The sequence below is a fragment of the Hemiscyllium ocellatum genome, chromosome 11 (assembly GCF_020745735.1).
Source record: "Hemiscyllium ocellatum isolate sHemOce1 chromosome 11, sHemOce1.pat.X.cur, whole genome shotgun sequence".
NCBI lineage: Eukaryota > Metazoa > Chordata > Chondrichthyes > Orectolobiformes > Hemiscylliidae > Hemiscyllium > Hemiscyllium ocellatum.
Genome location: NC_083411.1, coordinates 29,587,212 through 29,611,082, shown reverse-complemented (window position 1 = coordinate 29,611,082; position 23,871 = coordinate 29,587,212). Strand labels below are relative to the sequence as shown.

The 23,871-nt window shown below is 39.3% G+C and overlaps 1 protein-coding gene across 1 annotated transcript in view; it reads left to right on the top strand.

Moving 5' to 3' along the window:
• The window catches only part of kdrl (kinase insert domain receptor like), a 206,698-nt gene extending 183,146 nt beyond the window's left edge, over positions 1-23,552 (top strand). Inside the window, exons 29-30 of the mRNA XM_060832503.1 lie at positions 8,474-8,574; positions 16,905-23,552. Coding sequence (XP_060688486.1) covers positions 8,474-8,574; positions 16,905-17,118 — 315 coding nt within the window. The 3' untranslated portion in view covers positions 17,119-23,552. The remainder of the gene's footprint in view (positions 1-8,473; positions 8,575-16,904) is intronic.
• The last annotated feature ends 319 nt before the right edge of the window (positions 23,553-23,871 follow it).

The following is a 23,871-nucleotide window of genomic DNA, read 5'->3' as shown; positions in this document are numbered from 1 at the left end:
TACATGAATGAGAAATGTTTGGAGGGATAGGACCAAGCAGAGGCACGAGAGACTGGTTTAGTCTGAGATTATGGTCAGCACAGATTGGTTGGACTGAAGAGTCTGTTTCTGTGCCATATGGCTCTTATGACTCTTAACGATACACACGGTCTCTGCCCGACAGCTCTCTGTGGCATGGAGCTCCAAAGACTCTCAGCGTGCTGACTCCTAATCTCAGTGCTGAATTGGCACCTCTTTATTCTGAGACTATGCTGTCTCATCCTAGATTCTGTTGTGAGGGGAAACATTTTCTCAACATTAACTGTTTCAATAAGATCATCTCTCATTCTTCTAAACTCCAGTAAGGTCCCAATCTATTTAGTCTTTGCTCATAAAGCAATCCCTCCATACCAGGGACCATCTGAGTGAACTTTCTCCGGACTGTCTCCAATGAAATGATATTTCTTTAAATAACGGGACCAAAACTGCTCATAGCACTCTAGGTGTGGTCTCACTGACACCTTGAACAGTTTCAGTCAGACTTACTGCTGTGCCTGTGTGCTAGTTTTCTGTGTTTTTCTCCAAGTTGCTTTGTGTTTCTGCAGTTTTTCTTCAATAAATAATATTTTGTTCTCCCTTCCAAAATGAACAACTTCACTTTTTCCCACATTGTACTCCATTGCCAGCTTTTAGCCCACCTACATTGTTCGCACTGCTGCCTCACAGCACCAGAGACCCGGATTCGATTCCAGCCTCGGGCGACTGTCTGTGAGGAGTTTGCTCATTCTCCGTGGCTGCGTGGGTTTTTTCTGGGTGCTCCAGTTTCCTCCCACAATACAAAAAGATGTGCAGGTTAGGGTGAATTGGCCATGCTAAATTAGCCAAATTACTCCTCGGAGGGTCAGTGTGGACTTGTTGGGCCGAAGGGCCTATTTTCACACTGTAGGGATTGTAATTCTACTTAACCTATTAATATCTCTCTGTAATCTGCTTGTAGCCCTCTTGCAACCGATCTTTCCACCTATTTCTGTGTTGTCTGCAAATTTGGCTACAGTACATTCACTTTCTCCCTCCAATATATTAATACATTCTGTAGATAGTTGTGGTTGCGCACACTGATCCCTGTGGGACCCCACTAGTCACAGGCCACCAATTTGAAAAAGAGCCCCTTATTCCCACTCGCAGTTTCCTGCCAATTAGCCAACTTTCTATCCATGCCAAAATGCTACATTCAAAAGTGTGGGCTCTTGTCGAATGATTCAATCTTTTGTGAGATATCTTAATGAATGCCTTCCAGAAATACAAATACGTCACACCCATGAAAAACCTATCGGGTTCACCTGTGCCTTTTAGGGAAGGAAATCTGCCATTCTAACTACCTTGTTCAGGTCTATATGTGATCCACAGTAATTTGGTTGACTGCTTACTGAAATGCCTTCATAAACTGTGAGCTATGTGTCAAGTAGTACTGAAGAATTCCATGAACTTTTATTACTGTACCTGGATTTACACATTTACATTACAATCACGGGCACTTGCTTGTTTGGTCTCAAGCTAAGCAATTTGAATGTCACAAATTTCCCTCCGCATGTCATGCTGCCAAAGGACAGAGTTCAGTCAGGTGGAGGTTTATACCAATAGGTCACATGCCATCAAATGGTGATGAAATCATGAGCAGTCCTCTTAAAGGTAAATCACACATCTGCTGCAAAACATAACTTTTATTATTTTTGGGTGCTGTTAACTCCATTTATTGTGCAATTGACATATATATATACACATTTGAAATGAACTAACTCCACATTGTGCAGGTAAGGGAGATCAAATTACAGAGTGCTGGATATGTTATCTGTAGATCCTGTTAATATGTAATGTGAAAATATTTTTGAGATTAAAAAAAACTCCTCTTTAAATTACTGTCACTAAATCACACGTAAGAGCAGATTTGACAAATCTCACTGGTCAACAGCACTTTATTTACTTACTGCTAAGTCTCTTAAGTAATGTAACATGTAGAACGCAAACAATGTCAGGATTCCTTGAAAAGCTACCCTCACAGAACCTTACAAAACAAATATTATTCAAGTGTGCAATAGTTTGTTATTGGGTAGGACATAATCCAATGTGAATGACAAATGGGTCATAACGTCAGAGAAATTAAAGTTTGATCAGATAAGAAGAGTTTGTTTGGCATAGTAACATTGTACTAATTTGATATAAGTTATGCAACTAGAATTCTTTCCACCTCACCAGTAAAGGATAAATAATGGAATCATTCTTTTGAAATAATCTCTACTGTGATTAAGTCAAGCCAGAAGCATGCTGATGCCTATATCAGGCTCAGGGCACTGGTGAAGCTCAAGTAGAGTCCTGTCCGATATGAGTGTTTCAGTTACCTTTTTTTTAAATCTGTGTAATACATATTAGGCCATCAGAGACTGACACTTTATGTAGAACCCAGTGAGTTTAATGAAAATTGGGTCTTGGGAATGTCCTTTTAAATGGAGTCAGAAATCATAACTGCTGGCCAGAAAGTTAGTAGCAAGTAACCCATTACCACCCAGCTGATCCTGGAGGCAACAATTTTATTTGACTTGTTCAGGTAATTAATTGCCTACAGTCTTGACTTCTACCCCACTGAGGCAGATTTCCTGCCTCCAGAAACTACTGAACCTCAAAAGGAGCAGGTGAGATGTGGGCTATGTGAGAGGCAGTCAGTATCACTGAGAGGAGATGGTGAGGTGTGGTCTATGTGAGAGGCAGTCAGTACCACTGAGAGGAGATGGTGAGGTGTGGTCTATGTGAGAGGCAGTCAGTACCACTGAGAGGAGATGGTGAGGTGTGGTTTATGTGAGAGGCAGTCAGTATCACTGAGAGGAGGTGGTGATGTGGAGTTAGTACTACTGAGAGGAGATAGTGAGGTGTGGGTTATGTGGCATTTTACCATTCAAGTACAAGAAACCTGAATACTTGTTTCGAATTAGCTTAAATTTTGGTTCAGGATATTTTAATTGAAGGTAGGGGAGGTGCATGTTCCCCAACCTGTGGTAGTATGTGGAAATATTAGGCACTCTAGCATTCTGGACAGCCTGTCTGCAGAAGTATCCTGGTTGACTGGCTTGAGGGCCAGCTTTTAGAGTTTAACATCAGCTGGTGACACAGCAGTGCATCCATGAGGCCGAAAGCTTTACAAAGATCTCATTTCCAGTGGTGGTCATCCCACAGCATGAGGAAGTGCAGACCAAGAGGGAATGGATGACCAATCAGAAGAAGGGAAGTAAACCAGTAGTTAGGAAAGCCCAAGAGTGCACCTCACTGAAGAATCATTGTTATTGTGTTGGAAAATGGTGAGAGTGATGGTCCCTCTGAGGAGTGCAGCCACAGCCCAGCTGCACAAGGAGGGAGGAGAGGAGAAAGAATGGAAGAGCTAAAATGGAAGAAAGCTCAATTGTGAGGGGGACTGCTAGATGTTTCTGTGGCTGTAGACGTGACCTATCAATAGTGTGTTGCCTGCTTGAACCAGGGAGAAGATGTCACTGAATGGCTGCAGAGTATTCTGAAAGGGGAAGGTAAACAGTCAGAGATCATAGATTTGCAGAATTTGAATTCAGTACGTGTCTGGAATTAAGGATCATCACAATTTTGGGCAAGCTGATTTTCCAAATCTTGTCTTATCATATTAAAAAATGGACTGGGAGCAGCTACTCTTGGGAAAATCTGCATTCGAGCTGTGGGGCTCTTTCAAAAAGAGAAAGTAAGAATGAAGAGCAATATGTTCCTGTAACGGTGAAGGGCAGGACCAATGCATCCAAAGAAACTGGATGTCAAGGAATGTACAGGTTCGTATGAGGGAAAAAACGCAAAGCTTATGGTAAATACTGAGGACTCCGAACAACAGACTCCTACAGACATATAGGAATTGCAAGAGATTGCTTAAAAAGAAATTGGGAAAGTAAAATTGGGCCATAAAGCAACACTGTCAGGTGAAATAAAAGAGAAATCCAAAGGCATTTTAGAGAAAGAGGATAATCCAGCATTGAGTAGGGCTGTTAGAGACCATAATGGCAAACTATATGTATGAGGCTAGAAGATGCAGGTGAGGTTTTAACTGAATATTTTTGCATCTGTATTCACGGCAGAAAAAAATGATGTAGGTATAAAATCAGGAAGAGGACTATAATATACCTGAACAAATTACAGCTGACAGGAAGGAGATAGTCAAGATTTTAATGGATTTAAAATTGGATAAATTCCTAAGCTCAAGTGAGATGTACCCCAGGCTGCTGTGGGAGACAAGGGAAGAGATTGCAGGGGGCTCTGTAATTAATTTTTAAATTGTCTCTGGCCACAGAAGAGGTGCCAGAGGACCGAGGATGGCTAATGTGGAACCACTATTCAAAAAGATTGATGGGGATAAACCAAGGGCTCAGCCAATGCCTCTAATCACAGAAGTAAGGAAACATTTGGAAAAATTCTGCAGGATAGAATTGCTCACCACTAGGAGAGGCTGTGATTAATCAAAGATAGTCAGCATGGCTTTCTCAGGGAGAGATCATGACTGATAGTATTCTCCTCAAAACATTCAGTTAAACCTATGTGCGTAGATGAGGGTAGTCAAGTTGATGTAGCCTTCATTAACGCCTTTCACAAGCTATTACATGGAATACTGGTCAATTTGGCAAAGTGAGTTCAAAAATTACTTTCTATACTAAGCCAATGTCGAAGGTTAATTCTGGGACAGGAAATCTGTGTCCAGTGGCACACGGCAGGGCTCAGTGATTGTTTCCTGTTTGTGGTCTACATTGATGATTTAGACATGAATGCAGAAAGTTTGATCAGAACATTGCAGATGACATGAAAGTTGATGGCATGGTAAACACTGAGGGGAAAAGCCTTAAACTACAGGACAATGTAAACAGGCAGGTCAAATGATCAGAACAGTGGCAAATGAAATTTAATCCAGAGAAGTAAGGTGATACATTTTGGAAGGACTAGCAAGGCAACACATGTTGAATGGTGTGTCTGAGGAAACACAAAGAATCAGAGGGACCTTGGCATGCATTGACACTTAAAGGCAAAATGAGAAGTGTATAGGTCATTAAAATGGTATGGGAGCATAGAAATTAGGAGTGGAAATAGGCAATTCAGCCTTTTGAGCCCTTTCCACCATTTAATATGATCAAAGATGATCTTATCCTGGTCTCAAATCCACTTTCCTGCATGCTCCCCATAGCCCTTTATCCTGCTTTTCATCAGAAACATATCTATTTCTTTCTTGAATCTGTTGATTGATTCTGCCTCTACTGCAGTCTGGGGCAGTGAGTTCCACAGACTCACAACCCTCTGAAAGAAGCAGTTTCTCCCCATCTCAGTTTCGAATCTACCTCCTCTCACTCTATATGTATGACCTCTTGTTTGAGACTGTCCCACAAGGGGAGCATCTGTTTAACGTGCACCTTATCAATTCCCTTTAACATTTTATACACCTCAATCAGATCTCCCCTCATTTTTCTGATCTCCAGTGAGTATAGTCTTTTTTAATATACGCTACACTTACTTACCCACTTTCTGTGATTTGTGCACAAGGAGACCCAACTACCATTGACGCACTTTGAATCTGCTTCCCGTTTTCCTGAGATCTAGCCTCCTGGATAAGTCTTTTATAAAGTGAAGTCACAGGTAGATAGGATAGTGAAGAAGGCATTTGGTATGCATTCTTTTAGAGTATTGAGTACAGGAGTTTGGTGGTCATGTTGCAGCTGTAAAGGACATTGGTTAGGCCACTGTTGGAATATTGCGTGTAATTCTGGTCTCCTTCTTATTGGAAAGATGTTGTGAAACTTGAAAGGGTTCAGAAAAGATTTACAAGGATGTTGCCAGGTTTGGAGGATTTGAGCTATAGGGAGAGGTTGAACAGGCTGGGGCTGTTTTCCCTGGAGTGTCAGAGGTTGAGGAGTGACCTTATAGAGGTTTACAAAATCATGTGGAGCATGGATAGGATAAATAGACAAAGTCTTTTCCCTAGGGTGGGGGAATCCAAAACTAGAGGGCATAAGTTTAGAGCGAGAGGGGAAAGATATAAAAGAGACCTAAGGGGCAACTGTTTCACACAGAGGGTGGTACGTGTATGGAATGAGCTGTTAGAGGAAGTGGTGGAGGCTGGTACAATTGCAACATTTAAGAGGTATTTGGATGGATATATGAATAGGAAGGGTTTGGAGGGATATGGGCCGGGTGCTGGCAGGTGGGACTAGATTGGGTTGGGATTTCTGGTCAGCATGGACGAGTTGGATCAAAGGATCTGTTTCCATGCTGTACATCTCTATGACTGTATGATCCTATATGTCACCTTGTCAAATGCCTTCTGGACATCGAGAGAGACCACATCAACCAGATTCCTACTTTTCCCATATTGGTTACATCCTCAAAGAACTCCAGCAAGTTTGTCAAGCACAACATGCTCTTCGCAAAACCATGCTGAAATTGGTGAATTGAGCTTTGTTTTTTCCAAATATTCAAATATCTTTTCCTTCAGGATATGGGATACTTATTACTCAAGGTATTGAATATAAGAGCAGGGAGTTTATGATGCAGTTATGTAAGATGTTAGTTATTCCACAGCTGGAATACAATGTGTACAATGCTACAGGTAGAAAATGATTGCTCTAGAGAGTGGTTCAGAGGAAATTTGACAAGACATTGCCTGAACTGCAGTGTTTCAGTTGTGAAGAGATAGGCTTGATTTTCTTAGAGCAGATACGTGTGAGGGGTTCCTCATTGAAACGTTAAAAAAAAGTGAGGGGCATTGATGGAGTATATAGAAAGAAACACTTCCCCTTAGTAGAGGAGTCAATAACCAGCAACTATAAATTTACCGTAATGGTCAGGAAGTTTAAAGGAAATTTAAGGAATTTCGACAGGAATGTCTTAGGTGCCTCTAACTTACTGCTTGAAAGAATGGTCAGGACAGAAACCATCACAAGAAGTATTTAGGTGAACACTTGAAACTCCATAGCAAACAACGTTATGGGCCAAGTGCTAGAAATGGTTCTAGAAAACATACATGCTTGATGACCAGCATGTACACAATGGACAAAAATGCCTCTTTCCATGTTGTAAAACATTATGGGCTCTTCAGTCTCTGCAGTGCGCCCAAGAGTAGTGGGTACTGCTGGGACTAGACTCAGTCCCTTGAAGCTGGCAAATGAAGGAGGATAGACTGGTAAAAAAGAATCCAGCAGCAGTGGAATCAAACACATAGGTCGCCATCAGTTGGTCGTTTGTACTCGGCAGAAGTGAGGACTGCAGATGCTGAAATCCAGAGTTTAGATTAGAGTGGTGCTGGAAAAGTACAGCAGGTCACGCAGCATCCAAGGAGCAGGGAAATCGACATTTCAGGCAAAAGCTCTTCATCTGGTTATTCATGCTGCTGTTGGTAAAATGCCAGTTGATGGAGGAAAGCAATGGGTGTATGGAAAATGCCAGACACCAGCACACCACACTTCCCCAATATATCTTCCTATCAAATTTTATGGGCATCACCTTTTCCCATTCCCCAGCCTCATTCCCAGATCAGACTTCTAGTCTGGGTTGCTCATTCAAAATTTGCCAACAGTAAGAATAATCTATTTATTTGTTTGAACTTAAACCAGCATCATTACAAGCTTAACGTTCAATCCACACCACACAGGCCCCTGAGTTATCACCTGGTTTAGAATTGATAAGAATATTCCACAATCATTAACATTATTCTCAGTCACTCTTGAATCTTATTATACAAACACTTTGTATGAATTTTTCTCTCTGCTCTCTTTGTAACTGGTTTAATTCAAGTATGTTAATATCTCCAATAAGATAGTGAAGATAAATGTTTGACTCATCCTGAAACAAAGGGTTTTTTTGGATTTGGACAGCCTATTAGACCTGTGAAAATATGATTGTTTGTTTTCAAAATCTTGTTTTAGCTGGTTGCAAACTAAATGTTAGTACAAGGAATCAGTAAATGTTTCACTTCAGTGTTATTTATATACTAACAAAATAGAAGCACATCAAGAGCGGGGTGACAGTCCTATGGCATTACCACCTGACTGTCAATCCAGGGAACCCAGGTAACATTCTGGTGCCCCAGGTTCAAATCTATCACATTTCATGGTAAAATTTGACATTTTTTAAAAGTCTGGAATTAAGAACATAATGATGACCATAAACTTAATGCCAATTGTTGGGGAAAGTCCCATCTGGTTCGCTGATGTCCCTTCCTTTAGGAAAGGAACTTACCTGGTCTCTCCTACATGTGCCTCTAGACCCACAGCAATGTGGTTGACTCTTAACAATTCGGGATGGGCAATAAATGCTGGCCCAGCCAGCAAGGATCTTGTCCCATGGACAAAGAAGAAAAAAGGGAGATGAGAACAAATGAAAGGCTAGCATCACCCTACTTACTGCATGGCTTTGTGTCCATGGATGTCTCTGATAGGTGTACTTTGGTCCACAGGAAAGCGAAACTGACAGTGGGATGGTGCTGCCCTCTGACGAACTGAAGTCCCTGAAGCGTCTAGAAACTAGATCCCACCCTTTTGGACTAATCACATTAGCGTGAGTACACTCAGTTCTTCAAAATGAATTGCGTGGAAGTTTCAGAATGCATTAAGACCTTCCCTATATCAATAACTAAAGTTGTTGGCTTGTATTCATGTTGTAATAGGGAATTTCAGAATACATTCACTGGAAGAGAACAGCAGAAAATTATATTTAGCTAAGTTCAAAGTTCTCTAAAAGTAAACTGATTTTTTTAAAATGCATTGCATATTTGCACACTGCAATTCTGAATTACAGTCAATTTCGCACTTCCTCCAGGACCTCCTATCTTCCCTTTCTCTTGAATTGCAAAGTGGCAAACAATATGACAGAAAGTCTATTCTAAAACTAGCTTTGAAGCTTCCAACCATTAAAATCAGAGTCAGATTGTCATTCCATTGCTCCGTTTTTAACTTACCCTGCCCCAGAGGCCTGTGTTTCAGGCCTGAATTTCTGATTCCAGCCTCTTGAGTAACATGGAGTGTAGCTGGTGTGGGAATCTACCAGCACAGGTTGGGATCAATGCTGGAGGTCAGAACATATCCCCCCTTTTACACTGTCACTGTAATAACTGTTTTATTCTATGGTTTTAAACCTCTTTTGACAACTTACTTTACACACTTACTTTACCCTCTTACTTTCTCAGTGTGAGGAAGTGGAGTGACAGGTGGGTGAATTGGCAGGATGGCAGCTACTTGACTGAGAATGGAAGATCACAGGTAGTTGGATGAGAAAGTAGAGTGGTAGGTAAATAACTGAAGAAAGAGGATGGCAGATGGACGGGTAAGGTGTTGGGTGGTAGATAAGTGGGTGAAGGGGCACAGGTGGTAAATAAGTAGGCAAGGGAGTGAAGTGGGTCAGGATATCAGAGTTTCAGTTTGCCGAGTGTGTTAGGAATGGTCAGGTATTGGTGATGGTCATGGATGTGGGGACATCAAATGTTGGGTTATTCAGGTTTTTGGGAGGTTGGCCTTCTATGTGTGGGGATGGGATCAGGTGCCTTAGGGGTCAGTGAGAGTGGTTGTGGTCTGAGTTATAACATAACATCAGAAAAAAACTGGAAAAGTCAGCAAGTTAGTTACCAAATGTGCAACTTTTCATTAACTTGAAAGTTGGTTTTCTCACTCTCCACACAGATGCTGCCCAAATTGCTGAATTTTCCCAGCATTTTCTATTTTTGAAATTTCTAGCATTCATAACATTCTGCTTATCTTTCATTATACACATACCTAATTGGCATTCTGAGATGATGAGACCATTCTCTCAGCTTCCAGCAGTACATAAGTGCATCAAATATATTGATTTGGTTGTGGATATCACATATGTCTAGAAGCCAAAGCAGATTGCTGATTTTGTTTCCCAAATCCCCTAATTCCTTAATGATCTTGCATCAAAAAGCCTATTGGTTCTTGTACTAAGCAAAATAAAAGAACTGGAGACGCTGGAAATCAGAAGCAAAAACACAAATTGTTGTAAAAACCCAGCAGATCTGGCAGCATCTGTGGAGAGAAAGCAGAATTAACATTTCAGGTCCAGTGGCCCTTCTTCAGAACACACCCTCTTTCTTCTGAAAAAGTAAATTTTACCTCTGGCCTAGGCAAGAAAGTCTTGGTGGCTTTATAGCCAAGCAAAGTCACTGGGGAAAGAAGCTGATATTCAGTGTAAGCTTTTTTATTCATGCCTCCCACAAGATCAATTTATGCCTCCTGTTCCCTCAAGATGCTTCATACAATTTCTCCTTATGAGTTAGGTGTTGGCAAGCTATTCCCTGACTTCTTTGTGATGCTCACCACACAAATCAACAATTGGCTTATTACTGATCACTTTAACTTCTTGTGTAGATATGTGAGACTCTGACACAATGGTTCTATTGTACAATTTTTAATGACTCACACCGTATTTTACAAATAAACCGTTGCCATGGATATTTGGACTGAACTCTAGTCTCGCTTGTTGATTAGTTGCTGTTTTTAATTGGTCTTACCTAGGTCAGTGGCATAAAGCTTTTATTGTTGTTGATTCAACAGCCATGAATGGTGTGTTGTTTTGCAGCTTCTTCAGTTGTGATTCTGACTGAAATTTACCTTAGTGTGTTTTTTGTTTAAATAATTTCTTGAGTTTATGATGTTTTATTTTTTTTCAAACATTTCTGTACACAGTGGTGTGTAGCTCTTCTTTAACACTTCTTCATAATCTGTAAGAATTATTCCATGAGAACAGAACACTGAGGATCCCATTGCTTTAACAAATGCAGTCAAACCCATTGAAACATAACTACTACTTTCAATTTTCCACAAGCTTGCCAGAAATAAAGTACCCACAAGTTGAAAGCTGCACTGAATTGCATTCACCCACCATGCCTGGACTCTGTTCATAAGACCATAAGACCATAAGACATAGGAGTGGAAGTAAGGCCATTCAGCCCATCGAGTCCACTCCGCCATTCAATCATGGCTGATGGGCATTTCAACTCCACTTACCCGCATTCTCCCCGTAGCCCTTAATTCCTCGAGACAACAAGAATCTTTCGATCTCTGCCTTGAAGACATTTAGCGTCCCGGCCTCCACTGCACTCTGCGGCAATGAATTCCACAGGCCCACTACTCTCTGGCTGAAGAAATGTCTCCGCATTTCTGTTCTGAATTTACCCCCTCTAATTTTAAGGCTGTGTCCATGGGTCCTAGTCTCTTCGCCTAACGGAAATAACTTCCTAGCGTCCACCCTTTCCAAGCCATGTATTATCTTGTACATCTCTATTAAGTCTCCCCTTAATCTTCTAAACTCCAATGAATACAATCCCAGGATCCTCAGCCGTTCCTCATATGTTAGACCTACTATTACAGGGATCATCCGTGTGAATGTCCGCTGGACACGTTCCAGTGCCAGTATGTCCTTCCTGAGGTGTGGGGACCAAAACTGGACACAGTACTCCAAATGGGGCCTAACCAGAGCTTTATAATGTCTCAGTAGCATAACGGTGCTTTTATAATCCAACCCTATTGAGATAAGTGACAAATTTGGGGCGGCACAGTGGCACAGTGGTTAGCACTGCTGCTTCACAGCGCCAGAGACCTGGGTTCAATTCCCGACTCAGGCAATTGACTGTGTGGAGTTTGCACATTCTCCCCATGTCTGCGTGGGTTTCCTCCGGGTACTCCGGTTTCCTCCCACAATCCAAAAATGTGCAGGTTAGGTGAATTGGCCATGCTAAATTGCCCGTAGTGTTAGGTAAGGAGTAAATGTAGGGGTAGGGGTATGGGTGGGTTGCGCTTCGGCGGGTCGGTATGGACTTGTTGGGCCGAAGGGCCTGTTTCCACACTGTAAGTAATCTAAAAAATCAAAAACCTGGAATTCCCTCCCTAAGGGCATTGTGGCTCAACCTACTGTATGTGTATGCAGCAGTTCATGAAAGCAGCACACCACAGCATTCTCAAGGCCATGGTAAATGTGAGGTGCTGCATTTTGGAAAAACAAATAAGAGCAGAACTTATACACTTAATGATAAGATCGTGGGTCATGTTGCTGAACAAAGAGACCTTGGAGTGCAGGTTCATAATTCTTTGAAAGTAGAGCCACAAGTCAACAGGATAGTGAAGACGGTGTTTGGAATGCTTTCCTTTATTGGTCAGAGTATTGAGTACAGGAGTTGGGAGGTCATGTTGTGGCTGTACAGGACATTGGTTAGCCCACCTTTGGAATACTGCTTGCAAGTTCTGGTTTCCTTCTTATTGGAAGGATGTTGTGAAACTTGAAAGGGTTCAGAGAAGGTTTACAAGGATGTTGCCAGGGTTGGAGGATTTGAGCAATAAGAAGAGGCTGAACAGGCTGGGGCTGTTTTCCCTGGAGCGTTGGAGGCTGAGGGTGACCGTATAAAGGTTTCGAAAATCATGACAGACATGGATAAGATAAATAGATAAGGTCTTTTCCCTGGGTGTGGAAGTCCATAATAAGAGAGCATAGTTTAGGGTGAGAGGGGAAGATATAAAAAGGAACAATTTTTCCACCCGGGGGGTGGTGCATGTATGGAAAGAGTTGCCAGAGGAAATGGTGGAGTCTGGTACAATTGCAACATGTAAAGGGCATCTGGATGGATATATGAATTGGAAGGGTTTAGAGGGATATGAGCCAAGTGCTGGCAAATGGGACTAGATTAGGTTAGGATATCTGGTCGGCATGGATGAATTGAACCGAAGGGTCTGTTTCCTTACTGTACATCTCTATAACTCTGACTAGGAATAGGCAGTAAATGCTGACCAGTCATGATGCCCATATTCCACAAGTGAATAAATGATGTTAAACTTGGAAGTTATCTTGGCTGCATCAAACTTCCTGATGAGCTGCAAGGATATCATGAAAGTATTACTTGTCAAAAATCAACAGTTAAACTTTGGTTGGGAGTGTAATTTAAGTGATGGACACACCTTCCCAACTAATGTCAACCCTTAGGACTTTTAGCTGTATATCTGTCAGGCTCACATAATCTCTTATTTTGTGGTCAACTGTTCCCACTCTTATGTCTTTTATCTCATGCCACAGTAATCTGGATATTTTCCAAGAAAAACAATCACTTTCATGTTTTCTCTTGAATCACTTGACTACTTTAGTAGATGAAAATTAAAAACAGGGACTCACAAGAAGTGAGTTATTGAGAATCAACAAAAATTTGCATAGAACCCAATTTGCCAAAGCAAGAAAGTAGAAAATAAAATCTTTTCGGGGTTGACCACTGGCTATTTCCGTTCATCCGAAATTAAGGGGCATAAAATGTACTGTAATAATGTTGTGTCAAGAAGATGTATATTTGCAAGTTCATAAGCAAATTAGAAAGTAATGAATTCAGTAATTATTTTATAAACTTCATATCTGAATTGCCATGTTTTGCCCTGTTAGTGATTTTTGCCTAGATATGTGAACTCTAACAACTATTAAAAGCTGCTTCAAGAAATAATATAATCTACATGACAATTAATCATATAAATATATGACCAGGCATTTCTTCAAACTGGTGTGACCTCATTAAGACTCAGTGAGGTCATTGAAATTAACTAGTTGCTCATTTATTTGCTTGATAAAATAGAACTTGTGTATTGCTAAAGGAAAAGATACATGCTGCTGACACTTTTCATCTTGCATTTATGAGGACAGACACACAAAGACCAAATTTCAAAGGGAACAACAATGTAACCTATGAGAAACGGGTGCAGATTGGTTGGCAAGTGAGCTCTGATTGTTTCCACATTGCCATTAGGAATGTACTCAGAACAATTTGATTTGATTCCTGTCAGCCATCAATTGTCTGATCAGTTCACAAATTTAGTTTCATGCTTCTATGTCATAGCAATGCAAGTGGTATGCTCCACTAACATTAAAACAAACAGAATAAGATCAAAAGTATGCCATTCAGCCCCTAAAACCTGCTCCACTACAGTTTGGTAGCTGCTCTTCACAGGATCGCAAGAAACTACAGAGTAGTGAACACAGCCCACTTCATCACGCAAACCAGCCTTCTATCCAGTGACTTCATCTATATTACCCACTGCCTCGGAAAAGTGACCAACATAATCAAAGACCTTCTGACCCTGGTTATACTCTCTTCCACCCTTTTCTGTTGAGCAGAAAATATAAAAGTTTGAGTGCACATACGAATAGATTCAAGAACAGCTTTCTCCCCACTGTTACCAGACTTTTGAACAGACCTTTCAAATGTTAATTCTGTTTTCTCTCTCTCTCTCTCTCTCTGCACCTCTGCAGCTGTAACAATGTATTCTGCATTCTTTTCTGCTACTGATGCATTTTGTCTGGTATGATTTGCTTGTACAGCACACAAAACAACATTTTTCAATGTACCTCGATACATGTGACAACAATAAATCAATATTTGAATCCACCTCAAAGCTATTTTCTGACATTATCACTTCTCTTGATATCTTTAATATCTAGAAATCTATTGATATGTCTTGAATACATTCAATGGCTGAACACAATGCTGCTGTCAAGCCAAAAAGATGTTCTGTCTACCATATACACAGTGGTACACAAATTTCATTGCGGGTGTGATGTCGGGTATGTTAGATGTACACCCCACAAATTTGTAAAAAATATCAAATAGCGCATCCCTTCAGCTCATCGCTACAGGCACAATACTAACTGTGCTCAATCAATATGTGCTTGAAAAATGTAAAAGTTAATATTCCACAATTAGACAAAACTAACTGAATAATCATAATACGTGCAAAGAACGTCACTAACAATCAATTTAGGATTATCAGTGGGACTCTCAATCTTGCCCATTTATGCTTTCTATAACCTAAATATATTCTTATGCAGGACCAGATCCTCTGCCAGAGAAAGGTATAGTGCCTTTTACAGGAAACAAAACTTGTTCCTTGATGTTTTCCCCCATGACTTGTCCTGAACAATCAGTCAGCCGCTCGTTTTTGAATATCTATCAGGTTTTGAGATAACTGATCCATAGTGAATGGTCCATGGCAAGTCCTCAACCAATCAGAGTCCATTTGACAAACAATCAGCTCCCGGTTTCTTATGCAGTATAAATTGTTGTTCCCTTTGAAGTTTGGTAATCTTGTCTGTTCTCATAAGCGCAAGGCAAGGAAAAGCTTTGACAGCATGTCCCTTCGTCTCGAGAAACTTTTGTTCATTGTCGCTCATTATCAAGAAAACAAGGTTTTAAAGGTTATGGTTAATCATTACAATGTCACTGACAACGCCTTTATTTTTAACTTGTCAGTTGACAGCTTAGCTGGATGAGTATTACTTCAGGTCAGAATATTGTGAGTTCACAGCCTTAGTATTAAACCTGAGCATATTATTTAGGCCGATAGAGTATAGTGCAAAGGAGCACCATATGTCAGAGGTGTTGTATTTCCTAATAGGTATGTAAAAAGTTTCTGAAACAATCTTGAATGGACACAAAGATGCTACTTTCTCCCCACCCCCACCGTCCTCTCACTTATCTCTCCACCCTTCAGGCTGTATTCCTGATGAAGGACTTTTGCCCGAAACATCAATTTTACTGCTCCTCGGATGCTGCCTGAACTGCTGTGCTCTTCCAGCACCACTAATCCAGAATCTGGTTTCCAGCATCTGCAGTCATTGTTTTTAGTCATTGTTTTTACCACAAAGATTATCCTCGTCAACATACCTTCCTCAACCATTGTCACCAAAATGAATCACTTGGTTATTCATCTCGATGCGAGACTCTTGCACATAATTTGTGGCATATTTTTCTATGTATCGCAGCACTTCAGAATAGTTCTCTGAAGGTATTTAGAAAAGTTTTTTTGAGAGAAGGAATTTGGTGAAAGTTTCAATTCTTTTTTTTTTTACCCTGTTTACAAGATACAGTTTTGTCACCCTTTCTCTTCAAGTTTAATAAAGGTTACCTTCTCTCTTTTATTGTTCCTTCTCACACCTCATCAGGAAGCATTTATAACAGAATACTTTCAGGTTTTATGATTATTATTCTGGAACTGGACATTGGATCTACATAAGGGTCACCTGATATTCTTGCCTTAACTGCCAGTTTATCTGCAAGCTGAACTTTAGTTTGTTTTAAGGTATTATAACGCTGTACAGTATTTACATATCATTTGTGCACTGATTTTCTAATTGCAGTTTTATAATTACATGTTTTGAGGAAGGTTTGGATTCAAAGCAATTAGCAGCCTGAACTAAAGACAGTCTTTATGGCAGGATAAATACAAAAGTAATGTTATGCCACCCCTATGATGTCACTTTCATGATACTAGCTTCTCAGTATATACCAGTGAATGTTAAACTAACCGAGGTATTCCTTCTTCAAAAAATGATTCTTATACTGAATCATTGATCATTCATCTCATTACTGTTTGTTTGTGTCTAATGTAGTTGCTATGTTAATCTACATAATAGTCATTGCATTCAAAAGTTTTTTATTATTGATGAATTTCATCAGTCCCACAACACCTGTTGGAGAGAGGACTGCTTGTAACATTGCACTGATTCCCTGACTCATGCCCCCTTTTAACTTTAACTTGTTGCTGGGAGAACTGATCAGTGAAGCTATCCATAAATAAGGAGCACTCAGAGGTGCATCTTTGCAGCATAATATAGGAGAGAGTTTTTTACTTCACTTCCATATACTCTGCATTTAAATTACTCTACGTTGCAATGATGTCCTTCCTGAAATGCTATTTACCTGACCACATTCATTTTTAGAATTTATCTAAAAAGTTGTAACAATTATCTGATTATTTCACAAAGCCTATTTATCATTGTGTCTCTTCAGTAAACTCAGATAAAAAGATTCCATAAAAATTGTGCTTTCCATGTTCTCTTTCTTAAAATAGAATGAGGGCCATGAGTAAGAGCAAAGAATCTGTATTGTCGGAGGCTGAAAACCATGCTAATCCACTGCAGCCAGCTGTGTGTGGAACCGAAGATGAAGGCCTGGATTTTGCTCTGGAAGATTCAGTCCTGTTACCAATGGATCAAACTTTAGAATGCCACAGCCCACCACCAGATTACAATTCTGTTGTTCGCTACACCACACCACCAGTGTGAATGATCTGAATTTTGAGAATGCACCACAATTGTGCTTCTGAATGAGGAATTATACAACAGCACAATATCCCAAATGTTGTAAGTTGAACTCTTCTATGATGCAATGAGATATAGAGAAAGCCATATTAGGATGGATGTCAAATCTACCATCAGCACATATATTAAAACCCCACTATACATTCTCTACAAAATGAAAGTGTCGATTTTTTTTAAAATGTCTCGATGTCTGTGGAAAACACCATATAATCATTACTACTGTCAGGCTGAGTGGTGGTGAGTACAGCGAGGGATCTCACAGCTGTAGTGTGTATTCTGACTCAAATTGTATCAGTGAAATGTATGTCCAAAGTATCTTAGTCAATCATGGGCTTGTCATGGAAAAAGTATACAAAATATATTTCTGTCAACTGATTTGCTAACTGACTGTTCTGAAGAAGGTTCAGTGCCTGAACTGTAAACCTATCTGTTCTCTCCACAAAAGCTGACTGACTTGTTCTTTGTTTACAGTCTTTTCTGTTTTTATTTTACCATCTGCAGTATTTTTACTTAAAAGTTTTGATCTTTTTGTTGAAATGAGGATGTTGTTACATATTGCCCAATGTTCAGCTCTGATGTAATTTAGTCAGTAGGAGATCTAGTGTTGCTGTTGTGTGATACTCAACACAAGTAGTTAAGGTGCCATATTTTTGTTTATCCCTCCAAATTGATTAAAGAGATGGTGAAATTATATAACCATAATGAAGTTGAACCAATGTAATAGTACAAACTCCGAGAAGTTCAAATGTCAGGACTTGCAGGTTTTTGCCAGGTGAATTTCAGTTGGATGTCCCGCCCCCACCGAGTGAAATATATCTGGCAGAAAAGAGCAAGTATATCTCATGGATAACTGGGAGCTAACTGTACACAGTGTGGAAGAGAGGTTCTGATTTCCATAGGGATGGGGGGTTTGGTGGTGGATGGAGAGGTGGATTGCCAGGGTGGAGGGAAAGAAATGGCAAGTAGAAAAACAATGAATTGGCTTGTCAGTGACCCTGCTAGAACTCATTCCTGTAACACTGTGGATAGACAAGCTGAAAACATCCACTATTGAACCCACGCCCCCACTACCTGCACCCCCCACTCCCCACACAATATGGAACACATACAGCATTGATATTGGAGGCTCAATAATGACTGAATTGTTCAAAAATCAAGAAGACAAATATAAAACTTTAAACAATAATTAGATTGGTCTCCCACCTCCATAGAGTCAGAGATGTACAGAACATAAACAGACCCTTCTTTCCAACTCATCCATGCTAACCAGATATGCCAACCCAATCTAGTCCCACTTGCCAGCACCGGCCCATATCCCTCCAAACCCTTCCTATTCATATACCCATCCAAATGCCTCTTAAATGTTGCAATTGTACCAGCCTTCACCACTTCCTCTGCCAGCTGATTCCAAATACATACCACCCTCTGTGTGAAAAAGTTGCCCTGTAGATCTCTTTTATATCTTTCCCCTCTCACCCTAAACCTATGCGCTCTAGTTCTGGACTCCCTGACCCCAGGGAAAAGACTTTGCCTGTTTACCCTATCCACATAATTTTGTAAACCTCTATAAGGTTGCCACTCAGCCTCTGATGCTCCAGGGAAAACAGCCCTTGCCTGTTCAGCCTCTCCCTGTAGCTCAAATCCTCCAACCCCGGTAACAACATTCTGAATCTTTTCTGAACCCTTTCAAGTTTCACAACATCTTTCCGATAGGAAGGAGACCAGAATTGCATGCAATATTCCAACAGTGGCCTAACCAATGCCCTGTATAGCTGCAACATGACCTCCCAACTCCTGTACTCAATACTCTGACCAATAAAGGAAGGCTTACCAAACGCCTTCTTCGCTATCCTATCTACCTACGACTCCACTTTCAAGGAGCTATTAAACTGCACTCCAAGGTCTCTTTGTTCAGCAACACTCCTTAAGATGTTACCATTAAGTGTATAAGTCCTGCTAAGATTTGCTTTCCCAAAATGCAGCACCTCACATTTATCTGAATTAAACTCCATATGCCACATCTTGGCCCATACCCCTGTATACTACACATTCTCATTTAAAAAGGCACAAAATATTTCCATTATTGAGAAAACTGGGTATATATTTTAAGGAGGAGAAAGGTCTGTTCCCTCAAGGTAAGATTGAATGTATCCGATCTCCAGAAATAATGACTTCTAAATAGTCTGTTATTGACCAGGCCAGACCCCCTCAAAACATTTCCAGAAAGTAGCCCAGACCCTAACTTTGCTGGTTGTTTGAAGCAGGTGCAAAGTAAATATTCCAGGGGAAATGCCACTGGTCAAACCACTTGGTTTAAGCAAAACAAAATTTACAAGATTACTGAATGAAATACAAACAACAGAAAACCAAATAACTTAACCTAAAACGAAAATACAACAGATCATCCCAATCTAATGATGCTGTTCCAAATATTTGCAACAATCCCCATAAACACCCCTTGGCACAAAAGGTAAGTTCAAACACAGGTTCCTACAGGAGAGAAGTCAGAGTACCAGCCTGGACCTGCTTCTTTGGGTCCAGCAGTTTTTTTTTCACATTACTGCTTAAAACCAAACCAGGCCATAGAAAAGCTGAGCTGGGAGAACTGACCACTCCCCTTTCATTGGACAAGTGTTTTCTTTAAACCTTGACTCAGTATCGGTTAGTTATTATCAAGTTGGCCCTAAAACCCTTCAACCCCAGACTTTTCAGAGTCTGTGTCATTTACGACCTCTGAAAAAAAAAGCCAAGGACTGCATAGTCTTGTTAAAGGAGGATCTTCGTCACAAGTCTGAAATCATGTTTTGGAAATATTAATGGCTAATGTTCAATAATAGCACAACAACTTTAAAATAGCAGGAATGTGACTGATCAGCAATGATATAAGATATAATTTCAATTACCTTAGGAACTCAAACTATTTTGTAAGGTTAATCAAAACCATTCCCACCGATACTTTAACTTAAAGCACACAAGTTTCACAACTAGATACAAAACATCTCCCATCTTTTGTTTAATTTTCATTAAATCTGATGCAAAAATAGGAAAACATTTTTCAGATTTTCATAATGGGGGCACTGGTGGAGACTGGGGTAGAAGCACGTGTTTAAGTGAAAATTATTCCATTACTTTCCCTTTCTCATGGAGAATTTTTGAATCCAAACATGTTGTATTCTGCTGATAGGTTTTATCAATTTACTAATATTCTACAATTTCCAGCATCTATTTCAAAGTATACACTAATTTAATGGACTGTATCAGTTTAATTTCATTGTTGAATTTAATAAGACAGTAAAATAAAATATCAAAAACATAGTTGTTAAAGCAAAAATTAATTTCATTTACCTGTCCGCATGGGTTTCTTCTGGGTGCTCCAGTTTCCTCCCACAGTCCAAAGATGTGCAAGTTAGAGGGATTGGCCATACTGAAATTGTCCAATGTGTTCAGGGATGTGTAGGCTAGGTGGATTAGGCAGGGTAGATGAAGTTGAGAGATAAGGAGGAGGGGTTGGGTCTGGATGGGATACTCTTCAGATGGTCGGAGCAGATTCAATGGGTAATATAGCCTCCTTCCACACTGTGGGGATCCTTGATCCTATGATTTCTAAAACTGAATTTATATATTTTATAAAGCAGTCAGACTGTTAATGTTCTCACATCTTCCTAGTCTACCATGAGAGAGTTAACAAAAATGTATCCAGAAAGCCTAAGAAGAACTGTTATTGTTGTTAATCACCGTCTGCCTTTATATCAATCATTCTAATTACAGTCATAAACATCTCAGGTAATCTCATAAATATCCATTTATTTTAGATCTTGCGCAGGTATTTGCTGTAGCAAACTAAAGGCAGTTAACAGTCCAAACCATTACAAGTATATTAAGAAATGTCCCTGGATGATGGGTAGTTAATATTTTTGCTTTTATTAAAATGAAAAAGAGATGTTGCAAGTCAAAGCAGGGAACACTTTGCATACTGTGAACTTACAGTTCTTTAAAAACTCTGGAGTTGGACTTCTTTTGTTTCTGTGAGGAAACAATAAGAAGAAGTTTATTATTCATGACAATTCCCAGAGAGCTGTCAACCCCTTAAAATGTCCTATGAGCAATTTGAATAGGTCAGATTCCATATCATCTACTGTGAATATTACAAGTATAATTAGATGCATAATGTTATTGAGTTATGTTACATATAGTATAACATGTAGTAACAAATCTAGTCATTCTATGTTGCAATATAAGAATTAAAGGCATCTGATATTCATCACCTCATCTATTTTCTAGTTTCCTATGATCTAATTCATATTGTTCCTTCTTCACACCATGGCCAAGTAAATGAATGGAACAGAGAAATCTGCTTCCCTGTAAATTCAGAATGAGGAATTTTGCCTTGCATTTTTTTTATAGTACCATTTCATTAAGGAACATAGCATGACACAAGAACAAACATAGTTTAGATCAGAATGGTGCTGGAAAAACACAGCAGGATTCCTGATGAAGGGCTTTTGCCCAAAACGTCAATTTTCCTGCTCCTTGGATGCTGGCTGACCTGCTGTGTTTTTCCAGCACCACTCCGATCTAAACTCTGGTTTCCAATATCCGCAGTTCTCACTTTTGCCTATAAAAACAAACATAGACCATTCAAAACCTCTACCCTATCTGTCATTGACTGAAATGTACCTCAACTCCATTTATCAGACATTATTCAATAATATCATAATGTTCCACTATTTCAAATCAATAGATCAATGACACTGTTGAAATATTGGACAGAAAAACATTAGACAAATCTATGAAGCATTACTGCACTATTAACACATAATGTACTTCCAAGACTGTGATATGTTTTATTAAAGCAGAATATCTAAAAGTTGTAGTGTAGAGGTGGTGCATGACCATGGTGAAATAATCACACATGGGCCCCAGATAGAGTAAGCTCGATGAATTAACTTGCCTTTTCTCGATGCAGGTTAACATTTTCTCTAAAATTATTACTCAGAATTTTTTATTTTAGAACTAAAGCTGCAGACAATGCAATAAAAAGAATATCCAATGTCTTTGAATGAGCTTCAGGCAAGACATTAAACTTGTAATCCAGATAACATTCATTAATACTCAAATGTCATTATAAATTTGTAATTAGATTCCTGACAGCTGTTGATTATCCTACATGTTCAGTTGCACTTAGTTGTAGCTTATATTTTTACAATTAACTGGAAATATGTTCATTTTGCATTAGGTAATGGGCAGTAACATTTGAAAAATCAATAACCTTTAGGGGGCATATATGCTTTCAAAATGTGATAATTTCATTTTCTCTATGAAACAACTAATATTAATGAATATTATTTTGCACATGCAAAGCACCAATAACAATTTGCTTCTTTAAATTACTAAATCCATTGTTCCTCCTTAGGCTCAAGACTTTCTTTATATTTTTATATCTGCACAGCATCTCTGCAGAATGTAATGGCTAGTTTCAGCACCGAGGTGTTGAAGTTACATACTTATCTTGCTGGCACAGTTGAGTTACTTCCAGTGTTCTGAAATTAAAACTTATGTAATTCTCAGCGATTTAGAGAGAAAGGTCTTAGCTCTCAAAATTTAAAATGGTATTCTTTTAATCCATTTTCCATGTATTAGACCTGATGAGACTTTACTTATTAAGTTCTAGCTCATGCCAGTGCAAGTATGTATATGTTTCACCAACATATGTGGAGCAGTATTATGGCACACTTAAAGAATTACACCACTTTGGTTGTTAACATCAGAACATGATGTTGTTTCTTTCTTTCACTTTTTGCTCACTAGATTTTTTTTTGTTAAATACCTTTAAATTGTCAGAGAAAATTAATTTTAAGATAATAAATTAGAAAACACTATTTAACAAATTTACAGGAAACTAATTTAGTCTTTCAACAATGCTGAAGATTTCCTTTCCATACATAATTGACTAACAGGTTGTGTATGAGGAACACATGTATTTCATAGAGAACCCTATTCTAAAGCTTGATGTTATGCTATAAGGTATCAAACTTGTTGCTCAAGATTCTTTTTGACATTCTAGATTATCTTCATACGATGCAGAGTTAAAGATTTGCTTCTGATTCCTATTCTAATGCTTGCAGGACGGGCTAATCCTTTGCATTAAAGATGGACCTCTATTCATGTAAAGGCAACTTTTTTCTCAAAGAACCACTTGTTTTAAAGTGCTCATACAATGCATTTTATTTTATTCCTTAAGGAACAGCAGAGAACTGCCATTTATTCTGTGGGAAAGCAATTAAGAATGTCAATGTATTATCTGTTTAAGAATGTATGCACTGGAGAACCTTTGTATTTCATATAGCCTATGTTCTACTGGAGCTATTAACAAAAAATAAAGTTTACATATATTTATAGCATTCTGTATGTTTATCTTTTTTTAAAACTTTCTCATTGTGTGTTCCATTCTTTTTCTTTGTGGGGACATAGCTCTGAACTCTTGTTAGCTACTCATTGAATTCTTGTCATTATTCTTGTACTGATTTGCCTTCAAATAGCTATTTTCTACATTTTTGCCCAATCACATCTCAGCTTGGTAAAACATATCTTTTCACAATTTAAAAGATTGTTTTATCTTCTTTTTATTTAACCATTCTAAATCTAACCAAATTATAATCACTACTACCACAATGCAGTCCCATTGATACTGCTTTCACCTGCTCAGAATCATTATCC